The 21,141-nt window shown below is 44.6% G+C and overlaps 1 protein-coding gene across 1 annotated transcript in view; it reads right to left on the bottom strand.

Annotated features, from left to right (window-relative positions):
- tmc2b (transmembrane channel-like 2b) overlaps positions 1–21,141 on the bottom strand; it is a 141,533-nt gene that overhangs the window by 44,492 nt on the left and 75,900 nt on the right. Inside the window, exons 12-15 of the mRNA XM_041185266.1 lie at positions 20,869–21,048; positions 11,058–11,201; positions 9,946–10,074; positions 9,517–9,584 (exon numbers count right to left, since the gene is read on the bottom strand). Coding sequence (XP_041041200.1) covers positions 9,517–9,584; positions 9,946–10,074; positions 11,058–11,201; positions 20,869–21,048 — 521 coding nt within the window. The remainder of the gene's footprint in view (positions 1–9,516; positions 9,585–9,945; positions 10,075–11,057; positions 11,202–20,868; positions 21,049–21,141) is intronic.

Genomic DNA, 21,141 nt, shown 5'->3' with positions numbered 1-21,141 from the left:
TCCCCCTGGACCATGACTCCACCACTGAACATCAAGCCATTGTTTCCAGGACTGTCACTGACCTTATCTCCTCTGGCGATCTTTCCTCCACAGCTTCCAACCTCATAGCCTCCCAGCCTCAGACGGCCCATTTCTACCTCCTACACAAAATCCATAAACAGGGCTGTCCCGCCAGACCGATGGTGTCAGCCTGTTCTGCCCCACAGAACTCATTTCTTGCCACCTTGACTCCATTCTCTCTCCCCTTGTCCAGTCTCTTCCCACCAACATCTGTGATTCCTCTGACACCCTACATTATATCAACAATTTCCAGTTCCCTGGCCCCAACCGCCTCCTCTTCACCATGGATGTCCAATCGCTCTACACCTCCATCCCACACCGGGATGGTCTGAAGGCTCTCCGCTTTTTCCTCGAACAGAGGCCCAAACAATCCCCATCCACCACCACTCTCCTCCGTCTGGCTGAACTTGTTCTCTCACTGAACAATTTCTCCTTAAATTCATCTCACTTCCTCCAAATAAAAGGTGTGGCTTTGGGTAGCTGCATGGGCCCCAGTTATGTCTGTCTCTTTATGGGGTATGTGGAACATTCCTTGTTCCAGTCCTACTCAGTCCCCCTCCTACAACCCTTTCTCCGGTACATCGATGATCATTTCGGTGCTGCTTCATGCTCTTGTCTGGACCTGGAAAAATATATTAATTTTGCTTCCAATTTCCACCCCTCCATCATTTTCACATGGTCCATTACTGACACTTCCCTTCCCTTCCTTGACCTCCCTGTCTCAATTTCTGGTGATAGACTGTCCACCAATATCCATTATAAACCTACCTGCTCCCACAGCTACCTTGACTACAGCTCCTCACACCCTGCTTCCTGTAAGGACTCCATCCCATTCTCTCAGTTCCTTCACCTCCGTTGCATCCGTTCTGATGATACTACCTTCAAAAACAGTTCATCTGACATGTCCTCCTTCTTCCTTAACCAAGGTTTTCCACCCACGGTCGTTGACAGGGCCCTCAACCATGTCTGGCCCATCTCCCGCGCATCCGCCCTCACACCTTCCTCTCTCTCCCAGAACCACATAAGGGTCCCCCTTGTCCTCACTTATCACCCCATCAGCTTCCGCATTCAAAGGATCATCCTCCACCATTTCCGCCAACTCCAGCTAAATGCCACCAACAAACACATCTTCCCTTCACCCCTCTATCAGCAATCCGTAGGGACCATTCCTTCCGTGACACCTGGTCCACTCCTCCATCACCACTACACCTCAGCCCTCTCCCACGGCACCTTCCCATGCAACCGCAGAAAGTGCAATGCCTGCTCCTTTTTTCCCCCCTCCTCACCGTCCAAGGGCCCAAACACCCCTTTCAAGTGAAGCAGCACTTCACTTGCACTTCTCTCAATTTAGTCTACTGCATTTGCTGCTCCCAATGCGGTCTCCTCTACATTGGAGAGACCAAACGCAGACTGGGTGACCGCTTTGCAGAACACCTTCGGTCTGTCCGCAAGCATTACCCAGACCTCCCTGTCGCTTGCCATTTCAACACGCCATCCTGCTCTCATGCCCACATGTCCGTCCTTTGCCTGCTGCAATGTTCCAGTGAAGCTCAATGCAAACTGGAGGAACAGGGCCTCATCTTCCGATTAGGCACTTTACAGTCTTCCGGACTGAATATTGAGTTCAACAACTTCAGATCATTATCTCTCTACTCCATCCCCACCCCTTTTCCGATCCCCCATTTTTCTAATAATTTATATATTTTTTTATATATTTTTCTTTTCCCACCTATTTCTATTATTATTTTTAAATGTATTTCCATGCGTTGTTTTATCTCCACCTTTTAGCCTATTTCGATCCCTTCCCCCTACCCCACCTCCACTAGGGCTATCTGTCATTTGCTCGTCCTGCTTTCTACCCTTAATGTCACCATTAGCACATCCTTTAGCTAATATCACCACCGCCAACACCCCTTTGTCCTTTTGTCTATGACATCTTTGGCGATCTCTTCTTTGCCTCCACCTATCATTGGTCCTCTATCCAGCTCCAGCTGTCCCACCCCCCCTCAAACAGTTTATATTTCACCTCATTTCTCTTTTTCCTTAGTTTTGATGAAGAGTCATACAGACTTGAAACTTTAACTCTGTCTTTCTCTCCACAGATGCTGTCAGACCTGCTGAGTTTTTCCAGCTACTTTTGTTCTAGTCAAATAAGTACTGTGGCTACAAGAGCAGGTAAGAGGCTGGGAATTCTGTGGCAAGTAACTCACCTCCTGACTCCCCAAAGCCTGTCCACCATCTACAAGCCACATGTCAGTAGTATGATGGAATACTTTTGAATGATTGCATCTCCAACAATATTCAAGAAGCTCAACACCACACAGGACAAAGCAGCCAGCTCGATCCACCACCTTAAATATTCACTCCTTCCACAACTGGTGCATAGTGGCTGCCAAGTCTACCATCTACAAGACGCACTGCAGCAATTTGTCAAGCTGATAAGATTGAACCTTCCAAATCCATGACCTCTACCGTCTAGAAGGACAAGGGCAGCAGATGCATGACAACACCACCACCTACAAGTTCACCTCCAAGACATGCGGCATCCTGACTTGGAACTACATCGCCATTCCTTTACTGTCACTGGGTCAAATTCCTGAAACTTGCTTCTTAACAGCACTGTGTGGCTACCTACACCAGATGGACTGCAGCAGTTCAAATAACAGCTCACCACTACCTTTGCAAGGGAACTTAGGATGAGCAACAAATGCTGGCCTTGCCAGTAATACCAAAATCCAATGGCAGAATAAAAAGAAGTTTCCAAAGCTACTAACCAGTGTTCCCTCTAAGCTGTGTGCCTGCAAAGCTGCGTATCAGTCCATCAAGTGCCATGCACTTAATTGTTACAGCCACATATATCCTGATTGTTAAGTGAGGTTGACTGCCACTCCAGCTCATGAGCAAAGAAATGGTAGACACTCACATGACAGGAAATTAATAGATGAGAGTCAAGTCTCTTAATCCGGTCCTCCCACTCGCCAGTTCCCTCCCCAACCCTCCCACTTGCTGATTCCCTCCCCAACCCTCCCACTCGCCACGTCCCTCACCAACCCCCTCTCCCGCTTGTTGGTTCCCTCCCTAACTCTACCATTTGCCACACATCTCCCCAACCCTCCCTCCCACCCGTTGGTGCCCTCTACGACCCTCCCTCCCATTTGCCACCTCCCTCCCCAGCCCTTACTCCTGCTTGCTGATTCCCTGCTCAACACTTCCTCCTGATCACTGGTTCCTTTCCCACCCCTTCTTCCTGATAACTGGTTCCCGCCCCAATCTTCCCACTTGCCAGTTCCTCCCCAATCTTCCCAGTCATCGCCTCCCTTCCCAACCTTCCCACTCACCACCTCCCTTCCCAACCTTCCCACTCACCACCTCCCTTCCCAACCTTCCCACTCATCGCCTCCCTTCCCAACCAACCCACTCAGCCCTTCCCTCCCCGACCATTGCACTCACCCCTTCCCTCCCTAACTGTCCCACTCACCCCTTCTCTTCCTGTCAGTCCCACTCACCCCTTCCCTCCCTGACATTCCTACTCACTGCTTACCTACCCAGGTTCATGAGAGGGAAGCAATGAGCAGGAGGGAAGTGGCGAGTGGGAAAGTTGACGAATGGGAGGGAAGCAGCAAGCGGGTGAGTCAGGGGGGTAAGTGGTATGCAAAAGTCTTGAGGGGGGAAGCAGGGAATTGAGAGAGGCAACAAGTGGAGGCAGGAAGCAGCAAACAGGAGGTAAGTTGAAAGAGTTATTAAGAGTTAGTTAGAAGATCTTCGGGTCAGCTAATACCACTGATCTAGTATTCTGCTGCATTTGGTTTTGTAGAATTATTAAAGGAAGATTGATCCCAAAGACATCTGACACATTAAAAACACAAGGGCATTTCTAGGGAGTTTGTAAAAAGTTTTGTATTCCTAGCCCAGATCCCCAAATAATAATGCAAATAATAATAAACCTCTTGTGAGGTTACCTGATGGGACACTTTAAACAATGCAAACCTCCAAAGAATACCTCTCCCTAATTCACTTTTGCAAGCTAAGGTGAAAGCAAAATACTGCGGATGCTGGAAATCTGAAATAAAAACAGGAAATGCTGGAAAAACTCAGCAGGTCAGGCAGCATCTGTGGAGGGAGAAAAAGAGTTAACGTTTCAAGTCTGAATGACTCTTCTTAGAGCTGAAGAAAGTTGAAATGTGAGGAATTTTATGCTGTTTAAGAGAGGGTGTAGCAGGTGCAGCAAAGTAGAAGGTCAGGGGTAGGTGGGCGCTCAGGAGAGATGACGAAGATGCCTTCTTCCTTTTTCCTTAACTGAGGGTTCCCCCTACTGTGGTTGACAGGACCCTCAACCACGTCTGACCCATCTCCCACACCTCTGACCCTCACCCCTTCCCTTCTATCCCAGAACCATAATAGTGTCCCCCTTGTCCTCACTTTTCACCCCATCAGCTTCCACATTCACAGAATCACAGAATTATTACAGTGTAGAAGGAGGCCATTTGGCCCATTGTGTCTGCACCGGCTTTCTGAGCATTTTAACTTAATGCTAATCTCCTGCCTTTCCCCATAACCCTGCACATTCAATGAATCATCCTGTGCCATTTCCAACTACAACATGATGCCATCACCAAACACATCTTCCTTTCACCCCTCTATCAGCAATCTGTAGGGACCATTCCTTCCGTGACACCTGGTCCAGTCCTCCATCACCCCTAACTCCTCAACCCCTTCCCACGGCACCTTCCCAAACAATCGCAGAAGATACAAGACCTGATACTCTACTTCCTCTCTGTCACTGCCCAAGGCTCCAAACTCTTCTTTTAGGTGAAGCAGCGCTTCACCTGCATCTCCTTCAATTTGGTCTATTGCATTCGCTGCTCCCAATGTGGTCTCCTCTACATTGCGGAGACTAAACGCAGACTGGGTGGCCACTTTGCGAAACACCTTCGGTCTGTCCGCAAGCATGACCCAGACCTCCCTGTCGCTTGCCATTTCAACACTCCACCCTGCTCTCGTGCCCACATGTCCGTCCTTGGCCTGCTGCAATGTTCCAGTGAAGCTCAACGCAAACTGGAGGAACAACACCTCATCTTCCAATTTGGCCTTCCAGAATTAACACTGAGTTCAACAACTTCAGACCATGAACTCTCCTCCATCTTTACACCTTTATAATCCATTTTTAAAAATTAATTTTAATTCATTTTGTTTTTTACATTTTATTAATTTTTATTTACATATTCATTTTTTATCCTTTATGCCAATCCCACTGCCACACCTCACCACCACCACCCCTGACCCACCATCCCCCTCCCCCGCCCAGCCCCCATCGGCCCAGGGCCATTTGTCACTTGTTTCAATGTTTTGCTTTCACAGAGCACTGGCTCTTGTTCTGCTATTAACACATTCTGCTATCTTACCTTTATGCCACTATCAGAACTTTCTTTAGTCCTTAAGACTACAATTAACACTTTCTTTGCCTTGTGTTCATGACATCTTTGTCAACCTCTCCTGAGCTCCCACCTATCCCTGACCTTCTAGTTTGCTCCACCTGCTCCACCCCCTTTTGAACAGTATAAAATCCATCACACTTCTACTTCTCTTTAGCTCTGAAGAAGTCATACAGACTCCAAACATTAACTCTGTTTCTCTCTTCACAGATATTGTCAGACCTGCAAAGATTTTCCAACATTTTCTGTTTTTATTCACTTTTGTATGCATTGTGAGAGACAGTTTATTTTAAAAATGGTGAACCAGCTTATTAGTTCACAATTCAAAGATTTTTAACTTAAAAAAACTCTAAGTGGAATAAATACCATTACTTCTGCAAAAACAAACCTCAACTACCTATTCTCCCTCCTAGGATTCAATTCTCTCTTTATCACAACGCTCTCTTCCCCAGTTCCCAGATGTAGTTTTCCCCTGCAATTTAATTTATTTAGTTTGCAGGAACACTATGTTTCTCTGACCTTTACCCTCCGGTTCACAAAATCCAACCTCTCTCCAAATTTACTGACACTTTACCTCTGCCTGATTATGTTTGTTGATGTGGAGAAATTACTGAACTGTTTTCCTCACTACCTCGCAACAGTTCTAAGTAAAGAAAACACTCAATAAGACAAAAAAATAAAAGTTGCCTTTGTCACATTTTCTGGCAATTTAAAAGGCAAGCCTCCTTAGCTCTTTCTATTTTAGTCTTGTCAAATTGAAACAAAAGATCCTTGTCCTGTCTTGAGCTATCACTACCAATCCAACTTTTCTTTGGATAAATGACTAAAATACAGGCTACAAAATAAAAACTAACAAATGCCTCTCTCATGTATAGTAGCATAGTGGTTATGGTACTGAACATAAAATCTGGAGGTTGTGAGTTCAAAGGCCACCATAGTAAATTTCAAATTGTATTCAGTATATCTGATCATTTGTGGACTAGCATGTGACTGTGTCACTGGCTGGGGTGGTATCCTTTCCTCTTCTTCCATTCCTATCGTAACTTTCAAAATATAGTTTTTTTTTTGTTTCTAATGGTGGTGCCCGTCCACACATTACCTCGATACTGGTGCACATAATAAAATTCTTTCCGCACATGGAGGGAAAAAATTAGAGATAACATTGCTGTGACCCCACCTGCTGGCAGAAATCTAGTTCAGCAGAGCTATTTTCTTCAATGTTAACATATCTGCTAATTCCTGATATAGACCACTTTTTGTCTGGTAGATCCGGCAATTCTTACAAAGCATTCATTGCATTAGTAAATGTTATCCCAATAAACTAATTATTGGTGATTCCAGTCCTATGTCAAGTGATGACCCAGTCTGATTTTAACTGTTGCTGGTCAACTTCGTAACCAAAACAACTGAGATGTTTGGTGGAAGCAGCTACCCACTGATTAAAAGTGTGTACTTCAGAGGATATTGTCCTGGCCCAAGGTAAGTTCTAGGACAGGGAGGACAGAGGAAGGATGAGGGTTCCAGGGTAGACAGCTGTTTGAGAAGGAGAGAGAAGTTCAGGTACAGAGTGTCCTGTACATTCTTACGGGGCACAGAGGAGCATTCCTGCTCCTCCTGGAACAAGAAAAGAACTACACTTATTTTAGGGACCTCCTTCACCAGTGATCAGCCTCAGGCCTACTCTGGCCTAGCAAAAATGTCACAACCACTTTCCACTCAGGCCAGTCATTGTTAAAGTGGCAGTCGGCAGCTGATGGCAAAGCGAAGGCTTCCAAAGCACTAATCAAACACAAGCTCTTTCTTTCTTTACACAACCTCATTACACTTAAGAGCTGCAGCAGTAAATTACTTTTATGAGGGTCATTGTTATGTGAAGGGTCAGCAGTTTACTGCATACCCTAAATCCGCGGTCAATATCTAGTTACTATATCATTGGACTAAGTTTATTTTATGAATGAATGATTTTGTTCTATCAGCGAGTGTAGGTAACCAAGGATATAAACTCTGTTTAATCGCTGGATAATAGCACTCAGCGGAGCTCAGTACCTGCAAACACCTTTTAACAGCAGGAGTGCAAACCGTTTCCTCATTTCTGATAGATGGAAGCAGTAGGCATAAATAGCTTACTGAGTGGCTATTACATATAAACATACGGGTTAGGAGCAGGGGCAGGCCACTCGACCCCTCGGGCCTGCTCCACCATTCAATAAGATCATGGCTGATCTGAATATAACCTCAATCCCACATTCCTGCCTACCCCTGATAGCATTTCACCCCCTTGTTAATCAAGAATTTATCTAGCTCTGCCTTAAAAATATTCAAAGACTGCTTCCACTGCCTTCTAAGGAAGAGAGTTCCAAAGACTCACAATCCTCTGAAAGAAAATAAATTCTCCTCATCTCTGTCTTAAATGAGCGACCCTTATTTTTAAACAGTGACCCCCTAGTTCTAGATTCTCCCACAAGAGGAAATATCCTCTCCATGTCCACCCTATCAAGACCCCTCAGGATCTTAAAGGTTTCAATTAAATCACCTCCTACTCTTCTAAATTCCAGCGGATAAAAGCCTAGCTCGTCCAGCCTTTCCTCATAAGACAGCCCGCCCATTCCTGGTATTGGTCTTGTAAACCTTCTCTATTGGCAGGCGAGGGATAGAAAATCAAATGCTACAAATGCCACAACTACTAACTAAATGGAGCTGTATAACAATAAGACAGTGTAGAGACACCAATAGCTACAGCTACTATAAATAGATATTGCAGTTTCATTAAATCCTGTACCCAAATCATGTTAACCCACTGTTTCCCAATTCCTTTCTCCCGTTTCTGCATGCAGAGGATCACAGAAACATGCTATTATCCTATTACTTAATAGGCAGCAATTCAACACATCCTTGTGCTGAGCCATGGGGTTGACAGTTGAGTTTAAAAAAATCAAGCTATTTCAGATCTTTTATATACAGAGTACATGGATAAAAAACTGAGGTATCAAGAGCAGTACATGTAAGATATGGAAGGGTATTAAGAAATGCCTTGAAAATGGAGCAAAATGAACAATTAACTATTCCTAGTCCTTGAACACTCAAGAACCCTAATTTGAATTGGAGAAAAATATAGTTAAAGTGCTACGTTCCCAAATTGCTGAATAAAAGGCAATTCTGTTTAAAACAACCAAACATCTTGTACCACAGTTCATATGATCTTCCTCCACCTGGTAATCAGTTTACATGGGCAGAATCTTCCCAGACCCTTGGGGGTGGGATTGAAAGTGAGACCAGTAGGAATTTCACAAAACTTAACACCGGGTCAGTAGGCCAGCATGTTCCTGCCTCTGATGTGGAAGGTGGGGGGTGGGGGGGGCACAATTTATTTTATTAAATTAAATACCTCTCTCTAGATGGTGGCTCAAGATAGAGGCACCCTTGCCGTTCCCATCCTGCAGCAGCAGCGCCCACCTCTGATGGTGAGACTGCCGTCCTTCCAAGGCTGTAGGCCCTCTGATGGACCAGCAGCCTCAGGGACCTGCTGACAGTGGATCCAATAGCGGACAATTAATTGGCTGCCTCCGGGAAGATTCCCCGGGTGGGCACCCTGTCAGGACCCCAGATTGTCCTGACCCATGATTATTTTTTTAAAGGGGCAGAAGAATTTCCCCAAGATCTCTGAGTACTTATTGGGCGAAATTTTACGGCAGTGGGATTTTACGTTCCCACCAAAGCCAATGAGGTTTAGAATGTCTCGCCGTATTTTACAGCCCCATCCCCGCCAAAATGGGGCCATAAAATTCTGCCCATTGTGCTCATTAATTAGCTGAGTACTCGTGCACAAATAAATCACAAAAGATGCAATGGATGTATCCCAAACCTAAACTGATTACCTAACTGGACATGGTTTCACTCGTTTTTATGTATTTTTGAGCTTGGTTTCTACCATCTCACTTATTTTGGGACTTAGCAAGGTTAGACAGCTCTACTTTATCAAAGAAAATATGATGAATTTTACAGTTGTAACAAAAAGCTTCCTTACCATATCATTCCTTGATTGAAGATAAGTCCTAGAACATTTCCACTGATGTCAAACTCAGTGTATGAAGGCTAAAATTTAAAGGGTTACAGGAGCAAGGTTAATACACGTAAAGCAACAACATAAGAGGTATCCAATTGTTCTATGTTTGATTAAATGAGTCTATTTACTATTGATGCTTACTGTGCTTGATTGGTTAAGCCTGAGTGTGGACTCAGAGAAAAGTAAACAAAACTGCAGAAAGAGCTAGAAGTGTGTAATAAACATTTTAAAGTACTGTGAATAAAACTTATTGCACACATATAAACTAGTGTCATCTCTGCACAGATCCAAGATATAAAATAAGTAACAATAGTGTCACTATTAACTTACAAAACATACAATGTAATGATTGTGTTCATTAATTCACTCAACTCATTTCTTTATACTTACAAATCCGTACTCTAGATCCCAGCACCAGCAGTAGTTAATAAATCTGACAAACACAGCACGTAGAAAATCTCCAACCAATATACTACCGTAAGTTACGAGAATGTCAGAAATAGTAAGCTTTGTAAATTCCTGCAAATAGCAATTAATAAAAAAATTACATTGTTCAGCAAAGAACATAATGATCAAATATTTCAATAATCTTAAGTATTAACTTTGCAGTAATACTTATTACAAAAAATTATGATTGAAACATAAAATGTATCACTTTCTCACTATTAACACAGCTGTAAATTGACCAAAAAAATGAGCTTAAATACATGAGGCTGGGTTTAATGGCCATGGTGATGGGCCCGTCCACCAGCTGGAGAGCAGGTGACAGCCTGCAGCGGCCATTCTCAGACACCCCGAGCAATTAAAAGCCAAACAGGCAGCCAAATGGTTGGCATTGAGGTTCCTAGGTTTTGCAAGGTGGATGTCCCAACTCTAAACATAGGCCAGCAGGTCTTTGGTACAAGCAGCTCCACCACAAATGATGGCCACTGTCAGTACTGCAGTCGCTTAAGGAGAAGAAACAGTCATGGAGCCTCACAACACAGATAAGTGAGGGCTCCTTGGTGAAGCCTATCAGGCAGGCCAGGTGTGGGGTTGGTTTAAAGGACAGGAGAATCTTCCCACAGGGGTGGCCCTAACCTGTGGCAAGTCACTGTCAAGCAAAGTGTGCCCGAGCAGGGAAGCCCCCAAGGCAAATAGAAAGCCCACCTGGATATACCTGGCGGCAACTACAACATGGTGTGGACCCCCCTCAATTGGCCTGTCTTGACCCTTCCCGCCCTTGGCTTTATCAGGGTGAGGTGGGAAGCCAACAGGCTCTCCATCCCGAACAATCCTGCCTCCTTATATGGCACCTGTCCTGCCTCCCAGCCCAATCCTGTGGTTGGAGGGGGGTGGGGGGGGGGGGGGCGCATTAAATTCCGTCAATAGCACACATTGAACCTAATGAAGCCTACATGATTTAAGAAGGTATCTTGTGCTATGGATGTGATAAATATTTGAATACTATAAAATAAAAACATTCAAAGACCACTTCTATAGTATAGATTCAGAAGGTTTACCAATCCAACACCTGTCTCCCAACAAGGCCCTCTGGGAAAATCTGCAGGATCTATTGCTGGAATTCTTTCAGAGGTTGAATTAGTTGAATTGAAGGAATTAGCCATGGCTAAAGTCTTATTCTTAATACTTTCTTCCTCTGCCAACTGAACAAAGGCAAAGAAAACATTTTCAGGATACGAATACATATTTGTCGTTATAATGTTTGAAGGAATTTGGTTAACAGACGATGTAGCTTAGCACATGCACTCAGCTGCAACAATCTCTGCCTGTCATTTGGGTTCAGCCCTGTTCCTGTCCAGGTTTCAAGGTAAGAGTCTTTGAAATAATTTTGGGAAGTGACCAAATCAAAGGCTGAAAACCTGCTGCCTCATACAATACCTGGCAGCCTCTGAGACAACTGAACAATGCCACTGATTTAATTCCCTCTCTCAGTGTCTTGCAGTTTAAAACTTCTTCCTCCACTCTCAGAAACAAAGCTGGACACCAGGCACATCGAGGTGGCTCATGCTCAACTTTGTTAATGCACAAGTGAACAAAAACAGATTGATGTACATATGAAATATTCTCATGACTAATCACTAATTATAATACATTCGCTCAAATTTGGTTGGATGTGTAACATTCCCAACGTCGGGTCCCAGGGAAAATATTGCATCAAATGAGGAGGTAATACAACGGCTCCTGAGAAATTTCTCACTCTCATCTAGGTGTAAAAATCCTCATTGCATTGTGTTTGGAGGCCCTCAAAGCCATTGCTTTAACAGGTTATATCATAATTGAGAGTGGCTTTCTTCCATGTGTTTATCAGCTCTCAGGTTCCCTCTCAATGTATAATTCTTTGTTTTTTGCGAGATTGTTTATTAATTCATAATTCACAACAAATATACATCCTGTTAAAGAACAATAACTAATGGGAAAAGTGGCTAACAAGAGAAATTAAAGATAGTACAGGTCAAATATCCTTTATCCAAAACCCTCGGGGCTGATTGCATTTTGGATTTCAGATCATTTCAGTTTTCGGATACCACATATAAACCTACATCACAATAGTCTAAGCCTAGGCTGGCTATAGTCTAAAGTAAATAAAATGGCTGGAAAAGTAAGATGTGTCACTGGATACTAAATAAGTGTACCTGTAATAAGTTTCTTGTTGACATGTTCGCCACAAAAATCAATGCAAACAAACAACTAGACTTCCTGCACTAAAGATCGATGAGGTTGAAAAGAATTGTCGTTTTTGCATGTGTTCCATTTTCAGATTTACAGACAAAGGATACTCGACCTTCATTAAATTAAATGCTGCCAAAAAGAGTCGTAAACATAAGTATTGAGAGGATTTTGGAATTCACTAAAGAAACTTATAAAGAGAGAGAAAGTAGAATATAAGAGAAGTAAAAACAGACTGTAAAAGCCTCCACAGGAACGTAAATAGGAAAAGAATAGCAAAAGTAAATGTTGATCCCTACAGGAGAAACTGTAGAGGGGAATAAGGAAATGGCAGAGTCATTAAACAGATAAAGGGCAGAATTTTCCTGTTGGTGTGTGCGGGCAGGTCCTGCACGCCGACGCATAAAATGATACATGGTGAGACCGGCGAGCGTCACCACACGCCATCGCAATATTTTATTGGGCGGGTGCGCGATGATATCCGATGCACACCCTGCCATTAATTAACAGGCCACTTAAAGCCCTTGAGGCGCCAACTGTCTCAAGTGAAGCGACTTTTCGCCCAAGACATTTGTATAAACATCATCCACAGGCGGGATAAGAGGGCTCAGTGGGGTTGCGAATGTGCTCTGTCAAATATTTAATTTGCAAAGTTACTGATACTTGTCATTGTGAGGAAGGGAAGGCTAGAAGGGGGAGGAGGCCAGGAGTGCACATTCAGCCTCCAGGGGAGCCATCTTTGGGAGGACAGATGCAGGCCAAGAGATAGTCCAAGGCGGAAGGGGCTGCAGAAGACTCCACTATCCTGCTGCCAGGATATACAGGTGACGAAGCAGCTACCTCAATATGTCTGAGGTGCAGTGCCAAAGGAGGCTCCGTCTCTCAAAGGAGACAGTCAGCTATTTCTGTCAGATGATTGGGCCTGAGATCTCCGCTAACTGTGTGGGTGGACACCCCATGCCAGAGGCTCTAAAGGTCACAGCTGTCCTCAACTTCTATACCTTTGGCTCTTTCTAGGGGTTGGTGGGTGATCTTTGTGGTGTCTCCCAATCAGCTGTCCACATTTGTGTCAAGCAGGTTACAGACACTCTGTTCAGACGGGCATTGACCTCCATCCACTTCCCTGGGACCAGGCAAGCCAGACACAGTGAGCCAGAGGCTTTGCGGCCATTGCTGGCTTCCCCCATGTCCAGGGTGCAATAGATTGTACACATGTGGCCATCAAGGCGCCAGCAGGTGAGCCCGGTGCCTTTGTCAACAGGAAGGGCTTCCACTCCATGAACGTGCAGATAGTGTGTGATCTCAGGATGCAGATTCTACAAGTCTGTGCAAGGTATCCAGGCAGCTCCCACGACGCCTACAGCCTCAGACACTCCCAGGTGCTGGGGCTCTTCATTGCTCCAGCCCGGCTGGATGGATGGCTGCTGGGTGACAAGGGCTATCCCTCAGAAGGTGGCTAATGACGCTTCTCCGTCATCCAAGAACAGAAGCTGAGCAGCGGTACAATAGAAGCCACGGCTCCACAAGGAGGTGGAGAGAGCCATCGGTCTTCTTAAGATGTACTTCTGATGCCTGGACCATTCAGGGGCGCACTCCAGTACCCCCCAGGTCATGTGTTGCTGATTGTGGTTGCATGCTGCACTCTCCACAATCTTGCACTGGAAAAAGGGTACACTGTGGACAAAGAAGGTGTAGATGCAGTGGCCGTGGCGCACATGATGAGTCCAGCAGTGAGTCCGAGGATGAGCATGCACAGGGAAATACTGAGGGGGTAGATGCTGACCTGAGCATGCTCCAGGGAGGCAGGGGCATCCGGGAGGCTTTAATCCAATGAACCTTCAGCTAGCACACCACATATGGACCTCCAGGACAAGCCAGGGTTGCAGGGTCCATACTCAATACCTGAGCGCAAAGTCTGCCTGGTTAGGAACATTAATTAAGGGCCTTGTCAATAAAGCTGAATTTCCCACAAATCACTCATAACATTATTGGTAACCATCCACCTGCAGAAGAATCACCCTCAGCCATGGTGACATTGGCCATGCCTGAATTTAATGGTATAACAAAAGGAACTTAAGAGAACAAAAGGACAATGGTGTTAAACATCACACCAACTCATAAAGACCTCATCTCGGGCCAACACAAAAGCACCAGTGATAAACCTGTGGTGTGCCTAAGGTACCTTATGTTTACTTTTTCGGGTGCTACGTCTTGGTGCTGCCCCCTCGCTGGGAGTGGCATCTGAGACAGCCTGCTGACTCTGCTGCCCTGTGGCCTTGATGACCTTGGCGGCTGTCCTCTGGCCTGTGGAGCCTGTGCTGGCCCTGCCTGGGAGGGAGCTGCCAGTTCCACAGCTGGCATCTCCCCAGTCAGGGCAGCCTCATCGGAAACAACGGTCACTGGCAGAGGGATGGAGGAGCTGCCACCCTCATCTGGACCACCCTGAGCCAGTTAGGTTGTTTCACATTTTGGTCCTCTGCTGCGCACTCCACAACATATCTATTCAAAGAGGTCTGGAGCTGGATGAGGAGCACGGAATTATACAGCACACTTCCTGGAGGAGTAATGGGGAGGAAGAAGAAGAGGATGATGAAGTGGACATTGCAGAGGAGCACAGCGCCCAAGCATTGGAGGGTGCCTACCATATATGTCCCAGGCCACAAGGCAATGGGCAGGCTGGCATGGCCATGCTAATTGGTCAATGCTTCACCTGAGTGGCTTCAAACCTATGTCACATGACTCACGATCAGCGCTTGAACCTCCAAGACAAGTTTTCCATCCAGCACACACATCTAGATAATCCCAGTGCCAGCCACAGACGTGGAGCATGGGGTCTCCACCACCACTATCATCCCACCTCACAGACCCGGCACCCACAATAAGTCCATGGACACCCCACGTCCACCCCCTCTAGTATCCCTACTTTCTCCTTAGCCTTCTTCCCGTGCCCCAAGACAGTTGGTGAAGTCAAAACCAAGACACAGCGCTTTTCTTTACTGGGAAAGTTTATTGACTTTGTTCAGTCTCACAGCTCTCCTCCCATACCCAGTGCCCCAGCTATACCCTGTTTATAAGCCCTCAAAATACTTAATTAAACAACGTCCTTCACCCGTGTATCCTAACAATATAATTAACATACGACTGACAACCACAATTCCTGAACACACAGGAATCAGATTGATACCATCAAACAACATTTTTATAACTACATAAATCAATGAGAACACAAACAGAGCAAACATCACCCAGGTGACCCATAAAATATAGTTAATGGCATGTTCCCTTGCACACAGACCCACTCCTACAAGGTGCTCACCCTATGGCACAGGATGAGGTGGATACAGTCAGTTCCATTGTATCTGCATTCAGCTGAGATGCATGTGGCTTCTATCCTCACTTTAGATGTGCCCGTGGGACAGTTCCTGTCACAGAGCTTTGCGGCATGGATGGTTCCTGAATAGGAGGCCCGTCACGCGGGTGCCACTCGCCATTCACCTTCCTAGATCTTATGAGGTCATTGAAGTTCTTGTGGCACTGGATCCATGGCCTCCTGACACAGCAAAGAAAATATGCAGCCTCTCCGCCATAGCCTCAGTGAGGGCCTCCAGAGAGACATCAGCAAATCTGGGGGCTGCTTGTGCCCCCCTGTCCCTGGCAGCACTAGCATGATCCCTTTCTTCTCCCTGGACAGCCAGCTCCACAGTAATAGGCAGGCCCAGTCATGGCTGCCACTTACCTTTTCAAAGGGTCCTCAGTACCTCCGTCCCACCTCCAGGCAGCTTTTCGCGCTGCCAATTGGCTGCTGAACCCACCCCTGGGCCAATCAGGCCATTTTCATCTGAAAATTGCATCACGTCATGGACGTGGACACAACGCAGGGTCAGGACCCAGAACTGAGCCATTGGCCATGTTCCTGAACCAGAGTTGAAAATCCCGACCTTTGTATCTGTCTTCATGATAGAAAAGCACAAAAATTCTTGAAACAATGGGGAACCAAGGGTCTAATGAGAATGAGGAACTTAAAGAAATTAGTATCAGTAAAGAAATACTACTGGAAAAATTATTAGGGCTAAAAGTTGACAAATCCTTTGGAACAGCAGCCCTATATCCTAGGCTTTTGAAAGAGGTGGCTATAGTGATAGTGAATACATTTATTTTTGATCTTCCAGAATTTTCTAGATTTTAGAATGGTACCACAGACTGCCAGGTAGCAAACTTAAACTTGCTTTTCAAGGAAGGAGGAAGAGAGTGAACAAGGAATAATAGACTTGGCATTAATAGTAGAGAAAATGTTAGAATCTATTATCAGAGACATGGTAGGCACTTAGAAATTCATAGAAACAAAATACTGTAGATGCTGGAAATCTGAAACAAAAACCAAAAAGCTAAAAACCAAAAAGCTCTGAAGATGGGTCATACGGACTTGAAACGTTAACTGTTTCTCTCTCCACAGATGCTGCTAGACCTACTGAATTTTTCCAGCACTTTCTGTTTTCATTTTAGAAAATCATAATTTGATTGGACAGAGTCAACATGGAAATGTGAAAAGGAAATTGTATTTGACAAATCTATTAAGGGATTTCTGAGGTTGTTATTAGTGGGCTAGATAAAGAGGAACTAGTAGATAAAGTACGTTTGGATTTTCAAAAGACAATTGATAGGGAGCCACACAAGAGGTTATTACATAAGATTCGGTCGCATGGGGCTAGGAATAAAATACTATCTTAGATTAAGGATTGGCTATTGGACAGAAAGCAGAGAATGGAAATAAAAGTCATTTTGGGTTAGCAGGCTGTAACTAGTTGGGTGTCATGGGGATCAGTATTTGGCTCTCATCTGTTTACAATCTATATCAACGAATAGGTGAGGGGACCGTGTGCAGTATATCCAAGTTTTCTGAAAGGACAGTAAGCTGTGAGGAGTATGTGAAGATGATATTAAGGAATATGGTCAGTGTGGGCAGCTGCTACCTTTCAAATATAATAAAAGGGTCATTACATTGTGGAAGCATTTTATGGATACAGGGAAAAGCTAAGCCTACAATTACTATTTAACATTATTTATAAGGCTAACATAGGCTAACTTCTGCAAATGAGTTAACAGAGAATCTTTATGCTGTGTTCATGGTTTTGTGCTGGTTAAAGGAAGGTGACTGGTTAAAGGCCAGGCAACAATTGTTTTTTTTCCTAGTTTGTGACCTTTTTGATGACAAATATTGTGTAAAGTTGTTTGCTTAAAACTCAAAGAAAGGTTATAATGTAATATCTTAATGTAATGCAACTGATGATTGCTGTTTGTTTAGAATATCATTGAATAAGTAGAAATTTGCTGTTTGTAATCACCCTTATGCTTGTTTGCTTGATGGGGGAGATGCTGAAGCAAGCAGATCCAGGAGGAGATTGGCCAAACTTGCTTTCGGGTCCTTCCTGCTCTGGGGAGGGTTGCCGGTGGTGAAAATGAGCCAATCATGGACCATCGCTATCAGGAAAAGGAGCCAATCATGGACCATCGCTATCAGAGAAAGGAGCCAATCATGGACCGTCACTATCAGAGAAAGGAGCCAATCATGGACCATCCCTATCAGAGAAAGGAGCCAATCAGAAAGTGTGTTTACGGCAGGTGTTCATTAAGCTCGAGGCCATTGCTGCAGCCGGACAAGGAAGGGGGTCAGCCTGGTCAGCTATCTGAACAGAGAATGGACAAGGATGGATCAACCACCTGTCTGTTTCTCGGGGAAACCAGGCAACTAAAGCATGGGGTGAGTATAAGTATTATTGAACTGTCTGTAACAGGAATCAAATAATAAAGTGCAGTTGTTTTGGGCGAAGTCTCGAGTTTTGGGTCATTGATATCCAAAGTAAACCTATGAACACAGGTGGTAGGAATAGCCCACAACAGTGGCAAGAACATGGGAGATGGAATATAATGTGGAGAAATGTGAGGTTAACCATTTTGATAGGAATTTTTTAAATGATGAGAGATTGAGAAATCTTGGCATTCAGAGGGATCTGGGTATCCTTATACACAAATCACAGAAAATTAACATATAGGCAATCAACCAATTAGGACAGCAAATGATACATTTGCCATTATCACCAAAAGATTGGAGTAGAAGTGCAAAGTGCTCTTGTCGCAATTATTTGGACCTTGGTGAAACCACACCTCACGTATATGCACAGTTTTGGTCTTCTTGCCTAAGAATGGATATATTAACCTTCAATGGAGTGCAACAAAGACTGATCCCTGGGATAGGATTGGTATATGTTGAGAGATTGGGTGGATTAGGCCTTTTATCTCCAGAGTTTAGACCAGTAATTCTCAAACTATTTTCCAACATGACCCCATTTTAACCATTCAAAATTAATCTGACTCCAGGCACCAGCAAAATCGAACAGCAATCAAGCAGCATAGTAACATTCAGTGTACAATTATTAAAGCTTGTGCATTATAAGTCAACATACATATCAGATAAATATGAAAGTCTGTGCTTTTAAAGTACTTTGTTAAAATATTATCAAATGTACTCATGGAAATTTCAGCCAAGCTCTCCATATTCTGCAGTGACAGAAGACTCAGTGAAGTCCCTCTTTCCCGCACACTGTAATCAACCCCTCTCCCCTTCCCCAATATACTCAGTCATCCGCCCCCCCCCAAACACCTACGCAATAATTAACCCCTTCCCCCACCCACACATACAGTAATCACCCCCTCTTCCACCACCACCACCATCCCCACACATTCCTTAATCAGCTCCTCTTCCACCACCACCATCCCCACACGCACTGTAATCAGCTCCTCTTCCACCACCACCATCCCCACACGCACTGTAATCAGCTCCCTCTGCCACACACAGTAACTGATTCCCCTCCCCTACACCCAGTATTCGGCTCCTCTGCCACCTACCCTCCCCATTGCTGCCCCCCCCACCCCACACATACGCCAACCACTCCCCCCCACCTCCCAAATCTCCCAACACCCCAACTCCTTTTGACCTAGTTGCTGGTGCCTGTGAAACAGAGTTGCCAGCCTCAGGTAAGGAGCCTGTACAACAGGAGCAGAATCATAGTAAAGTTTGAAGCAGCCACTCACCTTCCCGGCTCAGCCATATGGCCTTCCACTTTTCCCACATTCAGTCAGTGACTGAGCTATGCTTGCTTGCCTTTGCCTGAATCAAGTCAGTGCACAAACATTCTGGGCACCCACTGCTAAAAGTGCTTCCTAAGTTTAAAGGGCACTTTTGATTCACTGTCCGCCTCTTTGCTGTTTGGCAGTATTGAGCCAGTGGGTTCAGGACTGGCATGGCCCGAGTCTCTTCTCCATAGGCCCCATTGCTGCCTCTGAGGAGGGAGAGCTCACAACACCAAATGCTGCTTCAGCAACCCCATCGGGAAGGGCGACCCACTGATAGGGAATGGCCGGTTGAAAGGATGGAAAGTAATCCCATTGAAATTTATAGAATTCTTAAAGGGCTGGACTTGGAGGATATTTCCCCTACTTAGGAAGTATATAACTAGGGGACACATAAGAACATAAGAAATAGGAGCAAGAGTGGACTACTTGACCCCTTGAGCCTGCTCGCCATTCCACATGATCATGGCTGATCTTGTCCCTCAATTCTACTTTCCCAGCCACTCCCTATATCCCTTGATACCTTGAGACCAAAAATCTGCCTATTTCAGCCTTAAATACGTACAACAGTAGAGCATTCACAGACCTTTGGAGTAGATAATTCCAAAGATTCAAAACACTCTAAATGAAGAAATTTCTCAGTTCTAAATGCTCTTACAATCTTTTTTTATATATATATTTTGGCTATCCTTCTTTCATATTCTATATTTCCCTTGTTATCACATTGTGTGTGTTGAAAACAACAGAAGTTTAAGTACTAGAAATTCAACCAAAATCACACCACATGGGAGAATGTCACGGAGCTGGGTTTTTTTTTATACTGTCTTTGTAACCACTACTTAATCTGCGATGATAAAGATAATAACAGCACTCAACTTTTATGGTACCAACTTAGTTCAGGCAGCCACAGGGGACATCTGGAATATCAGCCAGGGAGTAGTATGGGCATGCATGCATCGGGTAATTGATGCACTTTACAGGAGACGTGGGAATTCATTGAGTGAATGCCGATGCTTCAATACCCACGGCAGGTTGCAATAGCAGGCCTAAAGGCATTCTGCCGATGTTCCTTCAGAAACATTTCAATGGCAGCGTATCATTCCTTATGTCAAACTACACAAATGGAACCATTCTAGAGTGATCCCGAGCCAGAAAACTTCTGATTGACTGCACCCACTGATACGCCACCAACCATATTTGAAAACATTGTCAAGCCTAACTGGCAAACATTATGGACAGCTATCTATATCAGTGCAGAGCCAGGTGTAGAGTTGTTGCATCTGCTTTAAAAGCACAACTTCTGCCAACATGCAGCATATTACTTATCAGCTATGGCTTTACTGCAGACAGGGTTTCCTTTCTATTCATTCCCGTCTATCACTCCTTAATCCCCTATCCCTTCAGCCACAGCAAAAGCTGCTAATGGAAATTAAAAACATGGCTAACCAGTTCAACTTCACCTAGAAATAAAGATATACTGAGGGACATAGTATACTAACAAAGAGGCCAGCTCACCTGTACATTGACTTGATCGATAAGAGCCAAGAGGAATGTATACAGATTACCAAGGAAAAGAGCAAACATTCGCCACAGCTGCCACTTCAATGCAATACGGGGATGATAATTTTCCAGAGCAGCAATGGTTTCAAACAGTGGAGGAACAAACATTCCCAACAGTGCCATGACTATATCAATCTGCAAGAAGAACAACATGAAAGGATAATTATTGCTGTTGTTTTTTCAACTATTTATATATCTGCAAATGCAATTTGCATTGCAGAATTTATA

The sequence above is a fragment of the Carcharodon carcharias genome, chromosome 4 (assembly GCF_017639515.1).
Source record: "Carcharodon carcharias isolate sCarCar2 chromosome 4, sCarCar2.pri, whole genome shotgun sequence".
In the NCBI taxonomy this organism is placed as follows: Eukaryota; Metazoa; Chordata; class Chondrichthyes; order Lamniformes; family Lamnidae; genus Carcharodon; species Carcharodon carcharias.
Note: the sequence above shows the minus strand (reverse complement) of the source record. Positions and strands in the feature narration are given on the sequence as shown.